This window comes from Fusarium verticillioides, chromosome 1 (genome assembly GCF_000149555.1).
Source record: "Fusarium verticillioides 7600 chromosome 1, whole genome shotgun sequence".
Classification (NCBI taxonomy): Eukaryota; Fungi; Ascomycota; class Sordariomycetes; order Hypocreales; family Nectriaceae; genus Fusarium; species Fusarium verticillioides.
In genome coordinates this window covers 2337619-2360756 of record NC_031675.1, presented here as the reverse complement: position 1 = coordinate 2360756, position 23138 = coordinate 2337619, and the positions used below count along the sequence as shown (strand labels likewise).

The window sequence follows — 23138 nt, the reverse complement described above, 5'->3', positions numbered from 1 at the left end:
ATTGCGATATGAGTCGGAAGATTTTCGATCTTAACCGCCGTGTCATGTTGCTGATGATGTTTATTGTCTTTGAATGTCTCACCTATACTGTGCGACATGCGACTCGCGAGCCAACCTAGCGTATCGGGGAATGATCGTGTTGATCCGTACAGGACGCGCAATTCATGTCTCTTGACGTGCATCGACATTGTCTATGTACATATGCGATATGTTGTACGAACCCGTCATCAGAGCTAACCGGAAGAATGATCTCAACCACGGAGAACGCAGCTGAAGGAACTGGTTGGTAAATAGAGTGACCTTCTCAACAAAGAACTGGGTGGTGGAGCCTTACAAGATAAAGATTGGCAGTGATAACGAAACATTCAGATTGTGATCCCATATTGTTACTGTTACCTGGGCCAGCAAGTCAATAGATGACGGATGGGGCGGAAGAAAAGAGCGAGACAAGGGCTGCACGGTTAATAATTGCACATTTGTGAGATTGTTTGCTGACGTGACAGCCTATTGATCTTGAACAAAACTCCGACCAAATACGCGCTTCTTGAAGACGACGACGACAACAACACGAGAATCGCAAATCGCAATCACAGTCCCCAGTTCTGTGGAGAATCCCAACATCTATACGAAGTAATACAGGGAAACTCGAAAGGAAAAAAGAGAGGGGCTGTGACAAACCGGCCAAGAACAAGCTTTGAGTCGGTGTTGGATCGGGTGATGACTCTCGATTTTTGTGTGCCTGCAATAATAGTAACTGTAACCCAACAACTGGGTGATCGACCACGTCTTAACGCTCAAGGCGATCATTTCAGCAGCTGGTGGCGTGAGACGATGGAGCCGCGACGAGGGAACCCAGCCTTTGGCTAAAACTGTGGGCTCCTGAGCCAGAAATAATTCGAGAATCAGCATTAGACGGACACACTGCAAACGTTTGCGGAAAGTTTGGCTGTAAATAGCCGTCAGCAACAAATGCACCATGAGCTCAGCCATGATTCATCCATCCACATCGTCAATATTGCCTCCCTTGCTTTGCCGTGCTCTGCCTGGTTTCTTAGCCTCAAGCCTTGAGGTATTCCATCCGACCCAGCCCTGTCCATACTCCGTGGAATAACGGGAGAGCAAAGTTGGCGTGGCACGGTTCACAGCAGATATTCACTCGTATGTATCCGTACAGTACACGAGCTGCTGCGTACCGAGGAGCATATTGCATTGCGGTTCCTCGATGGCAGTGAAGCCGTTTGAATTCCGAGGCACTGGGCACCGATGGTATTAATCTCCTCCTTGTGCTACAGCCAGTCTTGAGTGCTAAAGTCCATACGAACCACCTAGCCATCTCACATATCCTGTCTGTCTCTCCACGGTTAGGCCCCTAATAAGAAGCATTGGCCAAGCTTTGATCTAAAAAAGACCACCCCGATCCACTCGGCGGACAGGGCTAAGAAGGAAAAAGGAGGGCCCTCCCACTCGGTCTGAATTTTTTTTCAAAAGAGTGATGATTTTCAACTGACGAGCCGCGTACCTGAACTTGACCTGATCAGGTTTGAATTTCTGTGTCGATGAGTTTCCTAGTACCCGATTAGGTTGCATACATGCACAGTGCGAGAGGCGACGTTCAAAAGAATTGATTGAGTTATCTTCTCAATGCCTGGATCTCGGCTCCTTTCCAAGTTTTGCCTTGGTCCTGCAAGTGAAAAGACGTCGTGAAGCCCGAGTTCTTGTTCGTGAGATCGTCAACTCGGCTCCTCCTGTAGATCAACGACGTCAGCGAGGAACAAGGGCATGTTTGGAAAAGATCAAAAATCGAGTGATATCTAAAATGGGAATGGAAATCACATCACGAAAGCGAAGAGCATGGTCATGGTCATGGCCATGGCCAAGGTTAAAGTGGAGGAGTATGTAGAAGATCCTCTCTCATCCATGAACACAGGCAGCAACAGGCTCATATCATGTGGAATTCTCTGCTCGCTGCTCGGCTGTCGTGGATCGTGGTGGGGAACGATCCCCCTGTGCCCGCAACCCCAAGCCCGTAACTCTGCAAGCCAGAGCCCAAAGCTCCAGGGGTCTTGAGAAGGGAATGGAATGGAAAGGGTCACGGCCAGGGCGGGAACGGCGCAAGCGATGCAGCCAATAATTGACTAATTCAACTCTCTTTGAGATCCAATATCCGAAGGCCCCGGGCAGTTATTGTCTTGTACTATTATATCTGATGCTCGAATGCAATAGAATAGAGTCAACAGACGAATGTCGAGTCTCAGTCAATGACAGAGATAGCTGTGAGTCGATAAATGCCAAGCAGAATCAAGCATTGAACCCTTATCTCCACAAGAACTCCAGTATTTCACTTTAGTCTAGGCAATGGATATACTGTGCGCGTATTGAATAGAGATTGCAGCCATGCCTTGGTTGGGAGAAGAAAACACCAGGGGTCGTCAACATTGATTGTGAATATACATATATACATATATATAACTCATCACTTAGATTTAGTCGATCGATTTGTGCTAAAGTGCAGAACTGCACTCTGATATTGGGCATCCTACCTAGTACAGTTGCCAGTCATTATCAATGACAAAAATAACCGACTCTTGGCCATCCAGCAGCTGGTAGATGATGGAAGGTCCCCTTGTACGGATATCGTGTCGTGCGTTGCATAGGAAGTCGACGGAAGTCTCCATCATCGAGAAGAAGTCGCGTCAGCAAAACAATGGATGCATGAAACGTTGAAGCCCGGTACCATAACCCATTGGCTCATCATACGCCCAGTTCACCCAGCGTCGGCCGGGCTTATGTAGACTGTCTCACGAAGAAAAGATTCATGCTGGCTTATCCCACATAGCTCCCATCTGCCACACATCCCCAAGGCTGAAGGGATTTCCAGAAATGGCCATGATCATGGTCTAAATGCAAGCAACAGCGCTATTGAGGTTGTTGGTTGTGTCTTAAATGCCACGCAATTTCCCCCTGCAACTAGTGTACCGGCTTCTTGATATGTCCGGCTTAAAGTGCAGCATTTCATCATTAATGTTCCTGCACCTTGCGGCTTTGAGGAGGTGCGGTAGCTGAATTATCGGAACTATAGCCTTCGCGGGCTTGCCCGTCCAGGCTTGGCCCGCGCCTCTTTTTAGATGAGCAAGCCTCAGTATCAGCTCTTGATTATTGATGCCACTCCAAGAAATAAGGCTTTGAGATATTGTTTCGGATGTCTTGAGACAATCGTGTTCTATTGGACATACGTCAAGCCATGTCATGCTTTGATCTGCCTACATTTCCATTCGTAGCATCAGTTGTCGTGAAGGTCTGATCTAGGGCCAGCTGAACCTGTACAATGCCGCATGCTCACTCTGAAGTTCTGGATGCTATTGGCGAAGCCTTGGCCGCGGCTCTGGCTCTCATTCTGATTCAGCGGTGACCGTGCCTCCTAAGACAAGGGCTGCCTGTTCTCATGGAGCAACGACGCTAGTGAGGTGGTAGTCGGGAAAGGATACGGGCTAGGACGGGCTAGGACGGGCTAGATGAACGGGCTCTGACGATGAGTCTACAGGGACAATTAACTTGAGCCCTCTGTCTACGAATAGTCGATACCTATTCTGATGCAATGGAGATGATGTAAGTATGTAGATTCCTATTCCACAGAATTTCACCTGATGACAGTTGCCGGCTTTTGACTTGAGTTGATCGAAAGTTTGTCATAGCCACAACAGCTGAGCTGTTGTCTACGTACTACCTGCCTTATGAGTTACTCACCTCGGTTGTTCTATAAACCGCTCTTTTGTCCATACTCTTCTATATAGGGATCGCAACGTTATAATATGAAATCAAATCGAATCGAATAGCATCGCATCGCAAAAGCAACCCATTCCACATTCGCCCACTGGCTCTGAGAAAAGCGTCTCTTCTCTCTATCGAGACGGAGGCCGTGTGCTGTCCACGGGGGTTTAATAGAGCGCGCTCTTTCAATATTTGCACTGTGCAACCCCCAACCCCCGTCTAGGTCCCCTTCGAGGTCTGTCTGTGCTTGGCCGTTCACTTATCCATGGCCCTAAATATCCATGTCGATTGGATTGAATTGGATCCATGAACTGTACTGACTGGTGCTGTTTGTACTGTAGCATGTACCTATCTATGTAGCTTGTCGGGCCACCACTGAATTGGTCAAGTCAGGTCTAGACTGGACTCGCTTCTGCTCGTTCGCCATCTTTCTCTCGTTCAAACCTCACCACCACCACTCGCTTCTTCCCCCCCTAATCATCTCCGCTTCCTTAACTTTTTTACTGTTGCGTTTCTGTCGTTGACGTTAGCCGCCTGTCAAGTCTTATTCAATAAGTCTGTCTCTGCCCATCGAAAAGAGAGACTCTGAGTCGATACGAGACGACTAAGACTGAGCCTCTATCGTCTTACCTTCTATACATACATTACATACTTTCACTCTCGCTCTCGCCTTTGCCCGACCGTCTTGTTCCGGCTTTAACCAGCCACTTTTTACTCCTAATACAAATCGTCTTTCGTTTCTGGAGATCATAATGTGAGTCTCAACTGTCTTTGCCTTAGATCAATGACACATGCCTCCAACCACCCGGATTATATGCTTCATCTCTGGAACTTGTCTCGACTCTCTTCCATTCCGACAAAGCTTCCCGTCTTGTCGCCGATCCTCTATTATACCCACGGCTGTATTTGCACTGCTTATTGCTGCTACTCTGCCGCTATCTTTCCCGCTCAATTCTTTTACGTGCTGTGCCTTGAACAATTGCGACAACTTTCAGTGCATCATTTGTCACCAACACCAGCTGACCGGCGCCCCCTCGATCATGCAGTTATCCGCATCCATCATACGCATCTTGTTTGCTTGACACCGTTCGGTTCGAATACCCTCGCTATCGTTATCAAACGCCGCATCAACGCACGACCTGCAGTCTTTGTTCCACATCTTCGTTTCGTTTTCATATTACCAGGCTCAAAACGCCGCCGTATATCGATCACTAAAACAGTACCAACAACTTCAGCTCAGCTCGGACCGTTCCGAGTCTCTTTTATGGGTTGTATCTGATCCCAAACCGATATTCTATTATTATACCTTCTACATGCCTAGATTTGGTGTTGCGTTTAACAGGCGGAAGTCAACCGCAACCTCGGAGGATTTTCAGCATGCTTCAGTAACACCAGAGCAATCGTCATTCCGAGTTATTGAGCGCAGCGACCCTGCGCTCGGCAAATCATTTGACGGAGGCGCCAGAATGGCCAGGAACTCTGGTCATCACATTCCTAAGCCTAGTCACCTGGAACTCGAGACTGAAGATAACATGTTTGCCGACCTCAAGAGTGGCAACAGGTGAGTTTTTCCCTCGATCCCCCGCCTCCTCCCTCCTCTGCCTGTGTGACTCGCCAAGGAATGTTGCACGGCTGCCGTTGGTTCTGGAAAGATAAAAATAACACATCCTAAGTCATGCATCATGGCGCTGACTCCTTTCCAGGGGAAGTGGGGCCTCTAATACGACCAAGGCCACATCAACTGATACCTCATCAAGGCACAGCAATGCCTCAACTGCTCCGTCTTCTACGAATCTCGAGAGCCAAGACGATCCCAAACATTCGCATTCACAGAAGAAGAACTTGCACGAGATCGCTCCTCGACCTGGTGTAAAATCCAGCGGGTCCGGGTTTCTGAACCGAGCGGGTCGAACATTTTCTTTTGGGGTTCAGAAAAAACATAGCGCGTCCTCCCCAAAGATTGACAATAACGAAATCCCTCCCGTTCCAGCCATTCAACAGGATGCTTTTGGTGGAAGATCTAGAGGCTTGACCGAATCGACAACCAGCACTGCTACACCGCCAAAGTTAGAGATGGAGAATGGGGGCATAGATATGGGAGGTGATTTCGGCTCCATGTTCTCGTCCTTCGACAAGAGAGCGAGCGTCGCTACCATGAGGGCTGACGGTTCCGCGGCTCCTCGCTCACTTACCAATAACCGATCCATCCAGCCGCCCCCTCTGAGTATCAACAAGATCACCAAAGTTGAGCCTGGCCCTGAGTCGTGGCACAGCCGCAACGAAGACGACAATCTTCTCGGATCTCAGCCTGGGACCCCTGAGCTCGATGATATGCCACCCCCTGTTCCGCGCCACCAGAGTTCCTTCAAGACGTCAAACCGGCCGTCCGATATCATTGAGGATGAAGACGCAAAGTTGCTACAGGATTCCATCGCTGTCGGAAGGTTGCTTTCCGAGTCCAGTAGCTCCAACCCCCCTTCCGGCCGTTACCGACGAAACGAAGATTCCTTCTCATCGTTCGAGAGGAAGCCTCTCAACAGCAGCTTCAACAGAGGAGACGACAATTTGTTCGAAGGAACTTCCGCTCACTCTTCGCGCATCACCAACCGTTTCAGTTCTCGAGCTCCTAGCCCACCACGGAACAACAAGGTCATGACCCCGGCCCAGTTCGAAAGATATCGAAAAGACAAGGAGCGTCACGACTCGAGTGATGGAGTGATGCAGTCAGCCCCCAACGATGACGATGACGATGAAATCAATTATGATGATGATGAGGACGAGATCGAGAAGTCGAAGCAGCAAGCAAAGCAGAGGAGAAAGCAGGAGGCTCATATGGCAGTCTATCGACAGCAGATGATGAAAGTCACTGGAGAGCAGCCTGATATGCAATCGCATGAAAGGCCCGGGCTGGCCAGCTCGATGAGTGCACCCCAACTTCACCTCATGAAGACACCATCTCCCGGACCCCCGGCAGGTGCTTCTGACGAGGATGACGACGAGGAGGTTCCTTTGGCCATTCTGCAGGCTCATGGCTTCCCCAGCAAGAACCGACCACCCGCTAGACTCAGCACCATGGGCTCCAACCCCAACCTGCGAGCATCAACCCAGCTGGCGCCCCCAAGACCCGGCTCAGCGATGGGCGAGAGCAGCAGTCAAAACCAGCGCCATTCGATGCTGCCTGCATTCGCCCGCGGTCTTCCTCAGGACCCTTTTGTTGGTGCAGGTATCGCAAAGCCTGCTATGCGGGAGTCGCTTACTTTCAGTGGCGGCCTTCCTGCCTCAGAGTCCCAGCAATCCTTACCCCCTGGGGGGTTGGTTGGCGTGATCGCCAGTGAAGAACGTTCAAGAGCTATGCGCCGCGGCGGTCCAAACGCAAATGGCCAGAAGTTCGTTCCTGGCATGAATGGGCCCCAAGGACCTCCTTTCGACAACATGCCCCAAGGCGTCCCGAACGGCATGGGCGGCATGTACAATATGCCAGGTATGGGCATGTCTCAACAACAGATGCCTATGCCCATGGCGCCACCACAGCTCACTGTGGGAGACCAGGCACAGCTTCAAATGACACAGCAGATGTCACAGTTCATGCAGATGCAAATGCAGTTTATGCAAATGATGGCTACCAACAACCACCAGCAGCAGCAGCAACCCGGGATGATGCCAATGATGCAAACTTATGGAGGACTCTCTGCCACACAATCTATGAACGACCTCTCTTCTCGCCACTCAATGATGCTTGAGCCAGCTTTAGAGCCTCCCCGCCGTATGGACGCCGGAATGCGTACCATGAGCATGGTAGCGCCACCCTCAGGCGCTCCCTTCCTGCCACCACCCGGCGGATACGCTGGTTCGATTCACGGCATGGCCCCTATGGGATACACTCCGTCAATCGCACCATCCGAGCGAAGCAACATCGGTCTTCCCGGCCGATATCGCCCAGTATCCCAAATGCCGGCTGCTGCAGCCCCCGATCCCCACCGACGAACCAACACCATGTCTGGAGCGCTGGGTCGCTGGGATGACCCCAAGGGAAAGTCTACTATTAACGTTGTAAGCGCCACAGGCGACGGTTCAGATGATGACGACGAGGAAGGGTGGGAGGCGATGAAGGCCAAGCGAGACAAGAAGCGCAGCATGTGGAAGTCAAAGAAGGGACTGGGAAGCGATTTTGGAGCCATGATATAATTCGAAGGGTTGGTGGGTGTGGAACTATTACAAAAGAGAAGGAGGTAAGATTGGTTTATATGTTCTATTTTTGCATCTGGATATCCATGGGTTGAAATACTCAACCACCGAGTGGAGAGCCACATACAATTGTATATTCTAGAAGTGCTTTTCACCCGGGCGTCGTGGGGAAAGATATGATAAGCGCCGGCTCATTAGGACTGAGACTGGCGCATGATAGAGACATCTTTATGCGGTAATTGACTAATTGGGAGGTCATTTCGGAATGGTATTCATCTGTGGCCCGAGTCATGCTTTCATCGGTCCGTTGACAGACGCAAAGATTATCCACGCCTTGTCCAAAATGCGATATTTTATCATTTGTCATGCACGTTGCTGTTTTAACCATCAATGGTGCCATTGGCCCACTCCTTTCTCTTGACACCCATCTCGACAGCAGCAAGACCCCAATCCTCTCCATGGTTGTGACCCTTACCGTCAACACCGGCACGAGCCTTCGCTTGGTCCTCGGTCAGAACGGTCAAGACGCCAAGAATGACGGGAACGCCAGTGTCGAGCTGGACACGCATAAGGCCCTGGCAAGTTGACTCGGCAATGTACTCAAAGTGCATGGTCTCTCCCTTAATCAGAACGCCGACAGCGATGATGGCATCAAAGGCGCCTGAGGAGGCGGGAAGAGAGGTGAGATCGGTAGTGGACGAAGCCAGAAGATCGGTTGCCGAGGGACCGCCAGTTGAGGTGCCCTGAATTTGAGAAGCGGAGAACAGGCTAGAAAATGGCAATACGTCAGCGACTGGGCATCAATAGGTACAATGGAATGGGGAGGTTACCGCTGGACGGCAATGGGAAGCTCCCAGGAGCCAGGGCAAGATTGGATGACAATATTGGACTCCTTGACGCCAGCTGCGAGGAGCTTCTCCTTGGCACCGGTCACAAGAGGGTCGATGATGGCTGAGTTCCAACGAGCGTGGACAATGCCGATGCGCAGGCTAGAGCCATCGTGGTGTTGCGGAGAAGGACCCTTAAGAGACATCGTCGGAATTTGAGATCGAGATCAAGTCGGATGCTGCGACGGAGGAGTTTCTGTATGTCGGCAATTGGGACGTAGCTGTCGCAATCAATTGAGATGGGTACCTTGGGTTACCAAAAGACGAGGTTGGAGGATGGTTTAGGTTTATGAAAGGAAGCTTACCTTAGCAATGGATGGTTTCTATCCGCCATCCGCCCGCCAGAGACAACGCGGGGCTACTCACAGCGGGGCTGAATAGTCACGTCACAGGGGAACAGGGACAGAATGATGCCCTGGACGCTCCCGTTGGATACAGAGATGGAATGCAGGGACTGGAGGTACGTACCTTGATCGGACCTTTCTAACCTCTTGGCGGCAGCTGGTGCATCTTGTGTGTGTGATGTGTTAGTCGGAAGGAAGGACTAAAAGGGGAACTAAGGGAAGAGGCTGAATCACCTCCTTCTTCAAAGAATCTCTCTATATTCTTGAATTGTACCTATGGAAGGCAGACGAGAATCACCACTCGTCTCAATTGTTTTTCTTCCCTTTCATCTTCCTCTTCTCCAACACCCCCTGCTTGAATTCCCCTTCTTATATAACTCCACCAGCATAATATCCACATGATCCGTGTTAGTCTCTCGGGCAACCAGATGCTGTGTCTTAATGCAGCATAGAAACTACCTGGGAAATTCATATCTCAATTTCATCTTCAAGCCATCTCACTATCGCAATGTCAATATCCGCGTTGCCGCCATCTTCAGCACACCTCCTAAGGTCCTCATCCTCGCTTCCAGACCCCCTCTCCATCGTCAAGGAGCTTGTTGATAATAGTATTGACGCGGGCGCCACATCTATCGAAATCACGGTTGCTCCCAACACCGTCGACAGAGTTCAAGTCCGAGACAATGGTTGTGGGATACAGGTGGACGACTTCAAGTCACTGGGGCGTCGGTCTCATACGAGCAAGCTCCGAAACTTCGACGAACTTCATTTGAAAGGCGGCGAGACACTTGGTTTTCGTGGCGAGGCTCTTGCTAGTGCCAATTATCTGGCTACGATCAAAATCACAACTCGAACAGCCCAGGACCCCATTGCATCACTACTTCTCTTAAACACAAAATCAGGCGGAATTAGCAGCCAACAGCCTGTTTCCGCTCCTGTCGGAACAACCGTCCAAGCTTTGAATTTGTTTCAAAACCTTCCTGTTCGGAAACAAAATGCTATCAAAGTGAGCCGAAAGACCCTAACAGATGTCAGACGACTCCTAGAGGGTTATGCGATCGCACTTCCACACATCAGACTATCATTCAAAGTACCTGGTAGTTCAATCCAGCCGTGGCTTTACACACCATGCTCAGCACCAAGCACGCGAGAGGCGATCACACAAGTGTTTGGTCACACTCTTACAACTCAGCTCGTGGCGGTGTCATCAGACTCTCACGCTGGAACAACCTCAACCGAAGTACAGTCCAAAAATCTGAAAATTGTAGCCTACTTACCCAAGCCTGACCCTGATGCCAATATCATCAAGGGGAAGGGAGCTTTCATCTCGGTCGACTCACGACCTATTTCATCATCCAGAAGCACGGGAAAGAAGCTAGTTTCTATTTTCAGATCGAGTATTTCCGCAGTTCTAAACTCACCTGAGAAATCGCGAGCACCCTCCAACGCATTTATGCAACTCAGCATTCAGTGTTCACCTGGATCGTATGACCCCAATACAACACCCTCGAAAGATGAACTTCGTTTCGTGGATGAACCAGCCGTCCTTAGCTGTTTCCAGAGACTCTGCGATTCTGTTTACACGAAGAAGTTTTTGGGTGACAATGAACCTCAGCACAAGCTGGTGGCGTTAGAGAATAGCCTATCGCCTCTGCCATGGACTTCGAATACGGTTGAGACAAGGCTAAGAGACGGAGCACGTCTTGATGGCATGGAAAAAGAGCTCTTGTTGACCGACCAAGAACTTGTCGCTTCTCTGAACGATGAGCCTGAGAGAGTTCTTGGTGGTACTGACGTATCTGGAAGTGGCGAAAGGGGTTCTCACGCCGCTTTCACTGTTCCCACTTCATCCAAGAAAACCTCACGATCGGGAAACTTGGATGGGACAAGGAGTCCTAAGAAAGCCCCAGCAGTTCGGGATATGATGAGGACACGATTAACAGTCAATCTTTCACGAAGGGAAACCGCTTCGACCGACCTAGACGGCACAGAAGAACTAGTTCCTGTGCATGTTACACCTCGACGGGCTGGCACTCCTCCTATCCGAGATGAATTGCAATCAAACCCTCAACGTCGAGGATTGGCTTCACACCGTCATTTCGGCAACATTGATGACTATTTTCGCCCATCAAGGGATGAGCCGATCCAAATCGCAACAGACGAGACTGCCACGCCCGAAATCCCTCGCACAAGAAGTTATTTGACGAGTGCCTCTCATCGTCGGCGCCTTCCGCTGAAGGAGCTGTCAGAATCACTCCTCAACCTATTCCGAGAATACGAGGAAGAAGACTACGAAGACGAAAGTGATGATGAGTCCACATCCGACCTTCCATTTGCTGAGCCATATGCCGTTCCATCTCCTCACACATCTCCACGTCGTGAGACTCCTTCTTTCCTAAGCCAGCCTTTCAGGCCTCTCTTGGGACAGCAGTCAATCCGCAATTCAATGCCAGACTTGCAATTAACACTGCCGGCAAATCTGCAAACACCGCCATCATCAGATCCTACTGGTGCCGATCACTCAACTCGTCGTAATTCTCGTCGACAATCCACCAACAATATCTTGGCGAGAGCCCAGAGGTCTTCTCGAGGTAGTCTGATACCGTCAGTCAATGGACGAAGCGGTGATGGGTTAAGACAAAGCCGCTTTCTCCCTGGAAGTGGTCCCACAGCATCCAACGGCCGACGTCGATCGGACCAAGTTTGGTATGGCAATGGACTACTTAACCGCAGAAATCCACCGATAAGCAACAGCCGTGACGAGTCGGACGCACATCTTAAGGAAATGTTGCATAATAGTCATGCGAACTCTAGAGGCCAGGAAGGCTAGCCTCCTTCTAGCCCTAGAGAATTCTCCTCTCAAGCCTATGCGCAATCTTGGTTGTCCGATCAAGTACCACACAATCATCTAGCCCCTCGAGGAGGCACGAAGGATTCTGAACGAAGGCCACAAGCCACATGGTCGGGCGAAGAAGCTGCTGGTGGGTACAGCCCAGCACCGCTAGATCATATTCATGACCAGCACAAAGGGGGATTCGACTCGAAATCATTCAAGCGACAGCGACGCGATTCAAGCGCTTCAAGCGTTTCAACTTCAGAAAGCGTGGGGTTGGATTCTAGACGCCTTCTCATGAAGCGACAGCGCATCCGTGCAAACGGGGGGAGATTGAAACGCATTGCGTCGACAAAACTTCCACTTGAAACAATATCACGAAACGATTCCACGCTGAATCTCTCAGTCAAGATCGAGGTTCGAATGTGCGAGCTACAAGCTGCTACTCTTGAGTTCGTGAACTCTGGTCGAGCTACGAAGCCAGGCCTGGCCCTACAGTTCAGGAACATGGATGAGGTTGAAGAGGTTGACAGGCGATTGAGACGAGTTGCAGAGTCGTGGCTGAAACGAAACCCATCTATCACGGTGGAGTACACGCTTCGATCTGAAGTGAAGGGTAAATCGAAGGCGTAAAGCGTCTTTGTTTGGGTTGCGGGCGCAACAATGTTTTGGGAGGAAGCAATCATGGTGTTCATTCATTCGTATACCGTTAATTATAGGGAACTTGGCGGAAAGGGAGGAGCGCTTGCTTGTGGAGATTACTTATACGACTAAGCGACTAAATTGACGAGGCTAGCTAGTTTGCTAGATTCCTGGGCTACATGGTCAGCCTGCAGAAGATAGTTAATGAAATTGCACTAGGAATTTAAAGCTGAACCTGAGGATGGTGTTTGTGTTGGATCTAAGACAACCCCGATGCAGCTAGTAGCATCTGCTGGGAGCCGCAGTTAGATATTATTGCAACTACTTTAGTTAGTCATTAATCCTGAAACGTAAGTTCTTTATTAGTTAGGTGGTATGCAAAGTATACTGGTAAGCTAGACAGGCCGCTTCAAGATGAGGTATTTATAGAAAGCACGCCAATAAGAACAAGAAACATCAGCCCAGAAGGCGATCATAGCGGCTAAAGTGTTTGATCGTTTACAGGTCCCGTTGTAGCTTATTAATCGTAAAACCAGCAAATCTTAGATACAACAAGGCCACAGGGTAAGTAAGTATGTATGGCATCAAAGCTGGTACATGTCTGGTGATAGAGCCAAAAAGTTCCGAGGTCTAGATCATTGATGGAACCCTATGATGGCCCAATGATGAGCTGGCAAACCATCGAGATGGCGTTTGGAACGATCTCGCAATGGCAAGCAAGATAAAACATGAGATATTGACATGGTAATGATGCGGCTGGCTTGGAATTTGCTAGAAGATGTCGGGTATGTCGATGGATGGGGGACTTTGAAGCGAAGTGGAGGTTGATGGGGACCTCAAAACCAGATTCCAGGCAACCAAGAGGGAAGGTATATCATCGCTTAACGTTGACGGAGGAATCGGTAGCAATTGAGGGACAAGGGTTGTAGGTGGATTGTGTGACTGGAGCCAGTTAAACAGATCATCTCGGTATATGAAAAGAAGGGATACTGATTTGCGAACTTACATATTCCTTTGCATAGAGTTCTTGATGACAACAGAGGAGACTGCCGGTATAAACTGGATGGTTACGGTAGAGATGAGCTGAAGAATTAAGACTGGAGCGCATGGATTCCACTGTTATGGGTGGATGGATGGATGTTGCTGAAAATAGTCCTCGGTTGGTCCGTCCACATGTTAGGTTTGGCACTACTGTAACAGGCTTTCGTGAAAGTGGTCAACGAATAGGGCTTAGGCAAAGGTCAAGATGGGAACGGGAATACCCACGCTGACCCAACTCCCGCTCGTATCTGCGCTGTAGTTACTCCACGAGGCGAAGAGTGAGTCGACGTTGGTAGAAGCAACTGACATTAAATGGAGTCCTTCTGTTCTGTAACGTGTGGTTCGATGTGGTGATGACTAACAGCTCAGCTCAACACAGACCCATCCCGCATCCAGATATCGAGACTTGAGCTGCTGGGAAGATGAGGCCGGGTTTGACGTGACTTGTAACAAGTGATGGCGTCCAATTAAGAGTCCGCAGTATCATGTATAAGAGTAAGCAGCGTATATGTTCACTGCATACAACGTTGTACGTGAAAAGCATCACATTCGGAGAAGTAGCCCAGAGGTTCAGTGAGGGTGATATACGTTGCGTTCCGCTCAATCGTGGCTGTGGCTGACAAGATTGCCTCCTTGCATTGATGAGTTGAAATTTTGGAATTCCACCATCTCTGATCCGGATTTAACTCAGAAATACCGGGTAACAAGTTGGTTATGCTGGTGAGGAGTGAAGACCACTTTTTAACTCGAAATATCGGATCATGATATATAATACAACCTACCTACCAAGACTACCTGAACAAAACGTCGATCAAATGATGGAAAGATTTGTAGGTGTTATCCAGCGGCCGTTGCCCGTTTTTAGAAGGGACAGCTCCATCATCGGGCTCAATCTAAGCCGCAAGCCATGACGTTTTGCGCTAAACGCCAAAGGCTAGCGCAGATTGGGATCCAATGGGAGGTGGTTTGTTTTACGAAAGCTGCAGGACACATGGAAGTATCGGATACTTGAGTTTCATCTGGAAGAGGTAATCCCTAACAGACAGGCAGTTCTATGTGGTAGGACAAGAGAACTGCAGAGAGTAGAAGAAATGGTCACCTCCTACATGTAGCATCTCTTAGATGACAATCTGAACTGGTCGCACAATCAATGGAAGTCGTCTCCCGATAAGCATCCATGACTTGAGCCCTGAGATGGGCTGAGATAAAGATAGGACATGCGTTCTTAGCGTGGACCCAGCCACAATGCCCAGCTTTGAAGCAGACACCAGAGCCGATAGCTCCAAGCCCGAATCCTTCCATCCGCCTTAGTAGGTACGGATATCCATTCCACAAAATCTCACTCGAAGCCAGGTGTTGAATTCCTTCGTGCCAGGGCCGATTAAGAGGAGAGAGGTTTAAGCGTAAATCATGGTGCAATATGAGACACAAGAAGTATGAGATACGGGTCAGTTGAAGAAAATCCAAGTTGGAGCTCGTAATGCTCACCAGGAAACAATCCACTTATACTTGCAGATCCTCACTGTGGAAGCCAAGGGCATTTGGGGGGATCCATCATCAACCGACGGCGACGGTTTCGCTAGGTTAGGTATTATGGGAAGCAGAATCCCGTCCATCCAGTTCAGCTCCCTACAGCCAGCAGCTACCTTGGTTCAGGTGCATAGGTGTGCACTGCCGTCTGGCCCGGGGCGTTCTACAGACTCACAGGCCCCTCTAGCGTTTTATCCCCAGTGCTGACTTGACATGTACCTGATACTTCTCCATGGCCCGCCCCCCTGTTAGATTCCATTGTTCTTCCCACCTCAACGACTGGGACAAGGGCGTCTCTCTTCCCTTGCTGCCCCCCCAAAAAAAGAATCCATCCGTCAGGTTCGATCGACACACACGACTATTGCATTGCGCGCACAGCAGAACCTACCTACTACCTTACCTATTCGCTCACGCATTTTGCTGCTCTACCTACCTACCTACCTACTGTTGGGCCTTTTTCCCTCCTTCTCCTCTCTTTGGTTTCTTGCTTCCTGCCTAATTCTTCACTCGCTCGTTCCGTCAATCGATTTCGCTTCGCTTCACTTCGCTTCCCTATTTCTGTATTTCAGGTAGCTTCATCAGCTTTGTCTACCCATCGTAGATAACTCTAGTAGCAATCAGCATTTGATCCGTGGTCATCTGAACAAACATCATCTCACATCCGTTGCCATCTCTCGAGAATCACGTCGCTCGCTCCTTCTCTCGTTTGCTCGTTTGCTGGTCGGTCCTCTAATCTTCTGTCGGCTTACTCTTCTCGACACCCAAGATGATCTCCGTCTGAGCCACCACGAACCTCTCCGATCCTATTGTTCGCCTTCACAGTTTGAGTCCACTGGCAAATTTCAACAGCCTTGGTTATTCCAGCTTCTTGGATAGTCTTAATCTCGAAGCTATGCAGCTTGGTCTGACCAGTCAACAGGTTGTCGACTGTTCGCAAGATTGCCGCCCTTACTCATACCATCGCGGCCTCATCCAAGACCTGCCCAGGAGGCGACATGTGGCACGGCCATCGAAATCCCCGATATCTGGCTCCGCGCCTGCTGCCTTCGCTCCCGTAGTTTCTTCTGGTCACTCGTGCAATCAGTGTTATTCCATAACCATGACACAAGCTGTCCCTCGACAAAGGGCGTGGCTCCCTCGATACAGCACAATATCACAGCTGTCGAAAAGTCTCCTCGTCGCTCTTCTCATTGCAATGCACGCCGTATCGCCTGCTCATGCCGTGAGGATCCCCTTCACAAACTGCCTCAGCGACGCCTACCGCTTGCACGAGCCGACGAGGCTGCAATGGGTCCCCTTATATGCCGATGCCGTCTTCGATACCGAGAACGAGAAACACAACCTTCGAGTTATTGTTTGGGGGAACGTCACGGGTACCCGAAATGGCAGCGCGATGCCACCGCCTGGTGACCCTTCTTGGAAGGATCCTAGCGATATCAATGGCAAAATCGCCGTAACCCCCCAGAAGAAAGATGGCTACAACACTGCTACGACCTACTTCCCCAAGGTTCACTTCTTGACATATGCTCCGTACAACACCGGCAAATTTAATTTTTGCAGCACTTCATTGGTAAACGGATCTTGCCCGCTTGGACCTTACTTTGAACCTGTCGATTATAGGTATGTCCTTGTCCATAAACAACTCATGAATTGAAGTCGAGAGATGTACTGACCACAAATCTATAGTGATGCATACAAGTTACCTTCTATGAACATCACATGGGACGCCTACTCATCTTATGCGTTTGCGTCCCTAGCACCTAGTATGTCAATAATCGATGGGACTCGCGATGCTCCTCAGATTGGCTGTGTTTCCATGGCGGTGACCCCGGATCTGGGAGATCTCTCGTGGCTACTCAAGTTTTTGCCCATGATAGTGCTCCTTTTTACAGGGTTTGCAGTCGTGTTCTCGGCCATCTTTAGTCCCTGGGGCTCATCTGATATCTTCCACTGGACCTCCAATTATGGTCGAGATGTTGATCTGCTTCGTCTTGTCACACCGGGCTTTGGAGATTGCCTTCAGTATATCCAATTTATCGCGTTGAGCGGTGGCCTCACTCTTGACTATCCCGGCTTCTATCAACCCATTGTCAGCCAGATGGCCTGGTCGACTCTAATGTTCAACGAGAGCTTTGTCGCCGATGCCCCATCATGGCAGAGCGTTGTCGACGGTATTTATGTCACCAATGCTACTTATGGACTTCAAGAGCTTGGTCAATTGGTTGGTATGGCTGAGAGTAGAGATATCTGGGCCGGTATGATGGTTTGGCTATGTGTGTGCATTGCTTCTGTTACCGTTCTAGTCCAGGGTGCATTTGCAGTGCAGTGGTTATTCCGAAAGATCAACAACACCCCCGAGGAAGATCTGCGTTCAAAGAATCTCCCCTTTTCCGTTGGCAACGCCGTCCGCATTATCTTCAACTATTTCTTATTTCCGATCATCGCTCTGTCTTGCTTTCAGCTAGTCACTGCTGGTGATTCTCCGACCTATACGATTGCTCTTGCCGTCGTTACCTTGGTTCTCCTCATAATTTTCGCGGCATACCTCTTTTATCTCATAATCAGAACAAGGCCAAAGTCCGTCCTCTACGATGATTTGCCGACTGTTCTCTTATACGGCCCTCTGTATAATACATACTCCGACGAGGCTGCTGGGTTCGCTCTCATTCCCGTCTTCCTAACATTCCTTCGGGGTATCACTGTCGGTGCCGTGCAGCCTAGTGGTATCGCTCAGGTGGTACTGCTCGCCATTTGCGAAGTGATTCACATCCTTACCATCCATGCCTTCCGGCCGTTCCAGCGTTCAACGGCGATGAACGCTTATCATACACTTTTTGGAACACTTCGTCTAATTTCTATCTTACTAATGGTAGCATTCGTGCCTACTCTGGATGTTTCTGAAGGCGACAAGGGTTGGATTGGTTACATCATCTTAGGAATCCACGGCGCGGCTTTGATATTTGGTTTCTTCCTCAACGCACTGCAGACCATTATCGAAGTCGCGGCTCGCATGCTCGGAGCTGGCGGAGACGACGCTCGAGGTCTGACCCGTGGCGGACTCACAAAGATCTTTGGTATGCGACAGCTGTCTCGCCGCAACACACAGCAACGCAACACTGGTCCATCCCGAGCAAGCCAGTTGTCGACTGCAGCAATGTTGGACGTGGACGATAGCGGCAAGTCAGGATATGCCATGCCAAGCGGAAGGGTTCGAAGCGAGTCTGGTGCTAGCCTCGGTGGACTCATGAACCCTCGGCATAGGAGCAGCTCGGCGCTCGATAGCATCGATGTTTACTCTGGCATGCCGCAGAATGTGGATAGCAGCAGCTCATACATGCCCAACACTCCTGGGGAGAGGAGTGCATTTTCGTTCCTGCCCTCCCCCGGCGCTGCTCGCCATCACCCTACACAATCAATAGATGCTGCCGATCCTTACTATCGACCTCCTCGAAGACGACAGACGATGAACGAGTCCATCCACTCCGAAGGACCTGGTGGCTCTAACACAGCAGATGTCAAAGGCGCTAGCCCAGCTGGAGTTCTAGGCGATCCTGCAGATATGGGTGCAGATATCTCTCGAGGAGCAACACCAGCGCCCCCTCCCGCTGGATACTCTCAAGCCAGTATACCTCCGAATCGACCCGATTATGCCACTCGCGAGGTTGACTTTTACTACGGGGTTCGTGGACCCGCGCTGAACTCGGACGGCCCGGGCCGGAAACTTGGAACTGGTCCCGCCGATCCAACTGGTCCTGTGGCTACTGCCTCGGGCTGGTTCCGGAATCTATTCGGTGGAAAGACAAAGGAGAAGGGTAAGGGTTTCGAAGTTGTGAGGAGCTCACGGATGCCTCCAGCCATGATGGCTAGGAATGGTGGAGAGTCGCCCCCTGAAGGTATTCCAGTGGCTATGGGCGTACTACGGAACGGTCCAATTGACTCAGATGATGAAGACGAGCCTCGACCAAGGCGGTCTCCCGGACGACAACCTCAAAGTGCTCTACTAGATGACAACGGCGATCCTCAAGACTCTGAGCCGGAGAGTCCTGTGCTGGAGCGACCCCGACGTACGTTCAGTGCCGGCAGTGAGAGTTTCCCTCGAGAGCCAAGCAAGTCTTTGTCGAAGGCGCCGCATATCGCACTGCGCGAAGCTGAGGAAGATGATGCCCCAGAGATTCCTCGAAAGAGCTCTAAGCGTGCTTCTGGCCACTTTGGAGGCAGCGATCACAGCCGAGCGCCATCTCTTACTCTCATGAATATGCCAGGCTCTACGATATCCTTTGAATCTCAGTGGCGAGGAGACCCCGATGCTGTTAGCCGCACCTCAAGTCACCACCGTGCTACGCTATCAGCGTCATCGCGGCTACCGTTTGAGCGAACCCACTCCCAAAAACGATTGTCGTCCAATTCGTCCATGGAGTTCCCCGGCGAGTTCACCAACATCGACTTCGGTCCTTCAGTTGATGAGCGGCCGGCCAGTTTTGGCATGGTGTCACAACATGGTGTCAGCCGAGTTGACCCGTTGCACCGTGACATGGATCTGCTAGGCAGCTCCGCTGAACTTGTCGAAGATCCTCCTGTCAGACCTCGCACGTGATATTTCTGCTGTTATACCTAGCCAAGTCAGAGGTCTATTGGCCACTCTTCTATGTTGCTTGCCATAACACACTCGTCGACATGATCAGCTACTACACACCCTTCTCGGGTTTCAATCTAGTACTAGTTTCTTTTTTGTTTGGTTGCCTCAAGGGGCGAAACCATGTACACGATTTGTAGACCAAGGTCCACAAGATCCTTGCACATGAGCACACATGCTCACCTTCCCTCATTCTTGGTTATGAATCGAACACAATTCAGTCACAGCTTCAAGTTCTTCACGAAGCAACTCGAACTCTGAAAGTACAAGCGAACGAGAAGGCGTTACACACGGGAGTTTTTATGGCAAATTTTTATTACTCGAGCCTTACTGCCTTGAGTCAATTTTTCTTTTGTGTTTAGGGATATGTTCTTTTTGAGAATGTCCATACTAGCGTTGGCGTAACAAAAAGCTGGTTCGGGGAGGGGGATCTACACAAGGGTCATCAAAGCCCCAGCATGTCTACTGTGTTTTATGTAGTAGGTTTTTTTTTGGGGGGGGGAATGAAGGTGTAGTTATATAATTGCGGAGGTGTATGCTGCCAAGGTTCTGGATATGATTCACCAGCTTGGGACGATGAAGAGCCGGATTTACTAGGCACAATTCTAATGAGAGGTCGCAACGATCCTTCCTTTACTTGGTCTCGTTTGTCTGTGCATGTTTTAACAAAAGGCGGTCTGCTCATGTGCAAATAGTTTTTAAGTCGTACCATAAATAGTCCCTCAGCAAGATATGGATCTGTTACGCATGACATTTCGTCTTCGGTTGGCACGTGACCTTTGTTATCTGATACCTTTGCGTCCCTTTGGTATTTCACTTCACCGAGATGAACCCTATGCCTGACCGAGCCTTGCGCACCGCTTCCTTGAGCGCCTGTTCCTCCACATCAGTCCACTTGACACTCAGGTCGTTCCAGTTCTTGCCAGGTGTGTTGTACTCCTTGCGCCACTGTGACTGCACCTTCTGCAGACGTGACATCTCGCGCGGGTCGCCCGAACCGCTGTACAACATGAAGGCTGTGCAGGGCGGCAAGGCAGCATAGATGCGCGTGAGACGCTCTGTAAGGCGTACGAGGGCCCGCTCGAGCTCTGACTTGTCGGATGGAACGGCCTCTGGGTCTTGCGGAGGACCACCGTCGCTGTTTGTGTTGTCGACGCGGTTACGGTTCCACCAGCCTTGAAGGGCCTCAATCTCTCGCATTCTCGCCCAGACAAAGTCAACTCCACCGCCGCGGATTTCGAGGCCATCCGGGTCTCCCTGCACGGCACGAATTACGTTGTTAGTTACATCCTCGTCGTTCTTACAGCCGAGCTGATGAGTTGCGCCTGCTCCAGCCCCCTTAGATGGATCACCCCAGTCAACAGCTGCGCTCGTCTTGCCGACCTCCGCGCCACCTGCGGCCCCCCCTTGGGCCTTGTATGCAGTTCCAGCTCGCGCTAGTCGGCGGAACAAGTTCTCTCCCTGTGAGTCAGATGTTCCCCAGGCCTTGCCCTTTTCACATTTCTGTTTGACAAGATCGAGGCATGTCTTAGAGTCTTCGATGCTGTCGTGGCCATTTGCACCACCTTTTTGGATTTCCTTTGACAGATATTTTTGCGCCAGCCATTTTAGAGACGATTTGAGAGGAGGACCGCGAGGATGCGGATAAATGATGGATGTGTCGATGATAAAGGGGTGAGTGATGCGGAGAGCCTTGGTATCTGACTCTAAAGAGTGTCCTATCAAGATTGTGCGAGGGGTCAGGAGTTCGAGTAGCTTCTGCTGGATGTCATGTAATGTGGTTGTTACAGGTGCAAGCATCTCTTCTGTGATGCCAGAGAACTGAGTGACGTAGTCGGTAATGGGCTTATCAGGCTTGACAAGTTCATCGAGTACAACGTTGCCGAACCAGTCGACTACGCTGATTCTTGTCAAAGAGAACTCGCCCTCTCCAGTCATGCACATTTCACAATCCAGGGCCAGAATATCTCGTCCTTCTGTGATGCTGCCTTTTTCAACTTCGTCTTCTGGGACTTGACCTTCTTCAAGGCTTTTCACATGGGTGATGACCCAACCTTCGGGGAGAACGAACTGATCTCTGGCAACACCTTCCAGCATAGCTGGATGAACCAAGTAGCCGTTGTCAGTCAGATCATCAACTGTACAGAGGAACTCAGTGATGCGTGTCTTCTCGTTCTTCCATCCTGAAGGCTCGTGTGCTGGTTTGATGCCCTTCTTTGGCCCATTCTTTTCCTTCGGGGTGGGGGTTGTTAGGAAAGCGGCCAAGGGCGAATGCATCTTCCCGTGTCTATCATCACCGGGTGTCTTGACGGGCCACAGGTGCGCGAACATATCGGCGAATGGTTTCAGAGCCTCGGGCAGGCGCTCTTTCTTGAGCGGCTGGGGATAATAGTCGTCCGGCGACGTTGCAACAGCATTTCCCTCCCGATCAGCATCGTTATATGTGTCGAAGTCAACGTTGTGTTTGAACATGGCCTCCTCAATACCGGGTATCATTATAGCCACAATCTTTCGGAACGCTGGACGATGGGTAATGCCAATCCATTGAGGGCCAGCTCCGTCGGCAAAGATATATGTAACCAGGTCTCGCATTTGTGAAATATTGATCTTGGATTGCAGTCGCGCATTAGGCGAGAATGCAATGGTGGGATAATTCTTGCCAGGTTTAGGGACCTTCTTGAGCTTCTTTGCGGCCCGTGAAACGACCTGCCACTCTCCGCCTTCGTCCGCGTCATGAGGATTAGAACGCTTCAGGCTGCCGTCGCTTTTTGTTGACGCATCCTTCTCAAGAGTCGCGATGGCCGTCGTGACAGGAACACCTTGGTCGAACTTGTCGGAGGGTTGGACCTCATCTTGATTGTCGTTTGAAGAGGCCTTGTCGCTGGGCTCGGGGATTTGGTCAGGTCCTAGGGCTGTAAGGGCTTTGTTGACGACTTTGGCAGCTTTTCTCTTTGCTTTCTTACCCATTACGAACTTTATGCGAGTGCGAGCGCAAGCAATGCGCCGCCAGAAGGAGAATCGTGGAAAGAGATCACGTCGTGAGGCAACAATGTTCGAAAGGAATAAAAAATAATGGCGACCCAAGAATGCAGACAGACTACAGTGCTAAAGGTACGTACCTATTTGCTTTTCAGGCGATTTTTCAAGGGACCTAGCAAGCTAGCCAAGGCAAGGTAGCCTAGAAGAGGACGGGGCGCCGGAGCAAGCTTGTTGTGAGGTCGACCAATGAGAGCGTGTCTGTAAGCTTTACCACGGGCTTTACCAGTACACGCCTG

General features: G+C 50.3%; 8 protein-coding genes across 18 annotated transcripts; 3 read left to right on the top strand and 5 right to left on the bottom strand.

Moving 5' to 3' along the window:
* Positions 1-621: 621 nt before the first annotated feature.
* FVEG_14800 (hypothetical protein) lies at positions 622-990 on the bottom strand (the record flags this gene model as incomplete). Its single annotated transcript, XM_018903791.1, has 1 exon — positions 622-990. One exon carries the CDS (start codon positions 988-990, stop codon positions 622-624), a length of 369 nt encoding a protein of 122 aa, XP_018744011.1.
* A 1480-nt stretch (positions 991-2470) lies between these two features.
* On the bottom strand, positions 2471-3603 carry FVEG_14801 (hypothetical protein). The gene has a single exon (XM_018903792.1). It carries the CDS (start codon positions 3246-3248, stop codon positions 2940-2942), a length of 309 nt encoding a protein of 102 aa, XP_018744012.1. The 5' UTR covers positions 3249-3603; the 3' UTR covers positions 2471-2939.
* Positions 3604-4011: 408 nt separating this feature from the next.
* On the top strand, positions 4012-7953 carry FVEG_01288 (hypothetical protein; the record flags this gene model as incomplete). Its single annotated transcript, XM_018888169.1, has 2 exons — positions 4012-4522; positions 4815-7953. The coding sequence occupies exon 2, from the start codon at positions 5842-5844 to the stop codon at positions 7951-7953; it is 2112 nt and encodes a 703-aa protein (XP_018744013.1). The 5' UTR covers positions 4012-4522; positions 4815-5841.
* Positions 5377-9152, bottom strand: FVEG_01289 (6,7-dimethyl-8-ribityllumazine synthase). Its single transcript, XM_018888170.1, has 2 exons — positions 8784-9152; positions 5377-8721 (listed from the first exon to the last, which is right to left on the bottom strand). The coding sequence occupies exons 1-2, from the start codon at positions 8984-8986 to the stop codon at positions 8334-8336; spliced, it is 591 nt and encodes a 196-aa protein (XP_018744014.1). The 5' UTR covers positions 8987-9152; the 3' UTR covers positions 5377-8333.
* A 282-nt stretch (positions 9153-9434) lies between these two features.
* FVEG_14802 (hypothetical protein) lies at positions 9435-15243 on the bottom strand. Of its 10 annotated transcripts, XM_018903801.1 has the most exons (4): positions 14483-15243; positions 14008-14417; positions 13666-13860; positions 9435-13601 (listed from the first exon to the last, which is right to left on the bottom strand). In XM_018903801.1, the coding sequence occupies exon 4, from the start codon at positions 12710-12712 to the stop codon at positions 12197-12199; it is 516 nt and encodes a 171-aa protein (XP_018744023.1). In that variant the 5' UTR covers positions 12713-13601; positions 13666-13860; positions 14008-14417; positions 14483-15243; the 3' UTR covers positions 9435-12196. The 10 variants fall into 10 exon arrangements, with proteins under 10 accessions (XP_018744023.1, XP_018744018.1, XP_018744024.1 ...); XM_018903796.1 differs by having other exon boundaries at positions 13926-15243; XM_018903802.1 differs by having other exon boundaries at positions 9435-10205; positions 10462-13860; positions 14008-15243.
* FVEG_01290 (hypothetical protein) lies at positions 10237-10443 on the top strand (the record flags this gene model as incomplete). The annotated part of the gene is made up of 1 exon (XM_018888171.1): positions 10237-10443. One exon carries the CDS (start codon positions 10237-10239, stop codon positions 10441-10443), a length of 207 nt encoding a protein of 68 aa, XP_018744025.1.
* Positions 14135-20615, top strand: FVEG_01291 (hypothetical protein). The gene is made up of 4 exons (XM_018888172.1): positions 14135-15014; positions 15076-15147; positions 15216-16850; positions 16917-20615. The coding sequence occupies exons 3-4, from the start codon at positions 16123-16125 to the stop codon at positions 19822-19824; spliced, it is 3636 nt and encodes a 1211-aa protein (XP_018744026.1). The 5' UTR covers positions 14135-15014; positions 15076-15147; positions 15216-16122; the 3' UTR covers positions 19825-20615.
* On the bottom strand, positions 20145-22984 carry FVEG_01292 (hypothetical protein). 2 transcript variants are annotated; one of them, XM_018888174.1, is made up of 2 exons: positions 22827-22984; positions 20145-22769 (listed from the first exon to the last, which is right to left on the bottom strand). In XM_018888174.1, exons 1-2 carry the CDS (start codon positions 22828-22830, stop codon positions 20677-20679), a joined length of 2097 nt encoding a protein of 698 aa, XP_018744028.1. In that variant the 5' UTR covers positions 22831-22984; the 3' UTR covers positions 20145-20676. The 2 variants fall into 2 exon arrangements, with proteins under 2 accessions (XP_018744028.1, XP_018744027.1); XM_018888173.1 differs by having other exon boundaries at positions 20160-22984.
* Between the last annotated feature and the right edge of the window lie 154 nt (positions 22985-23138).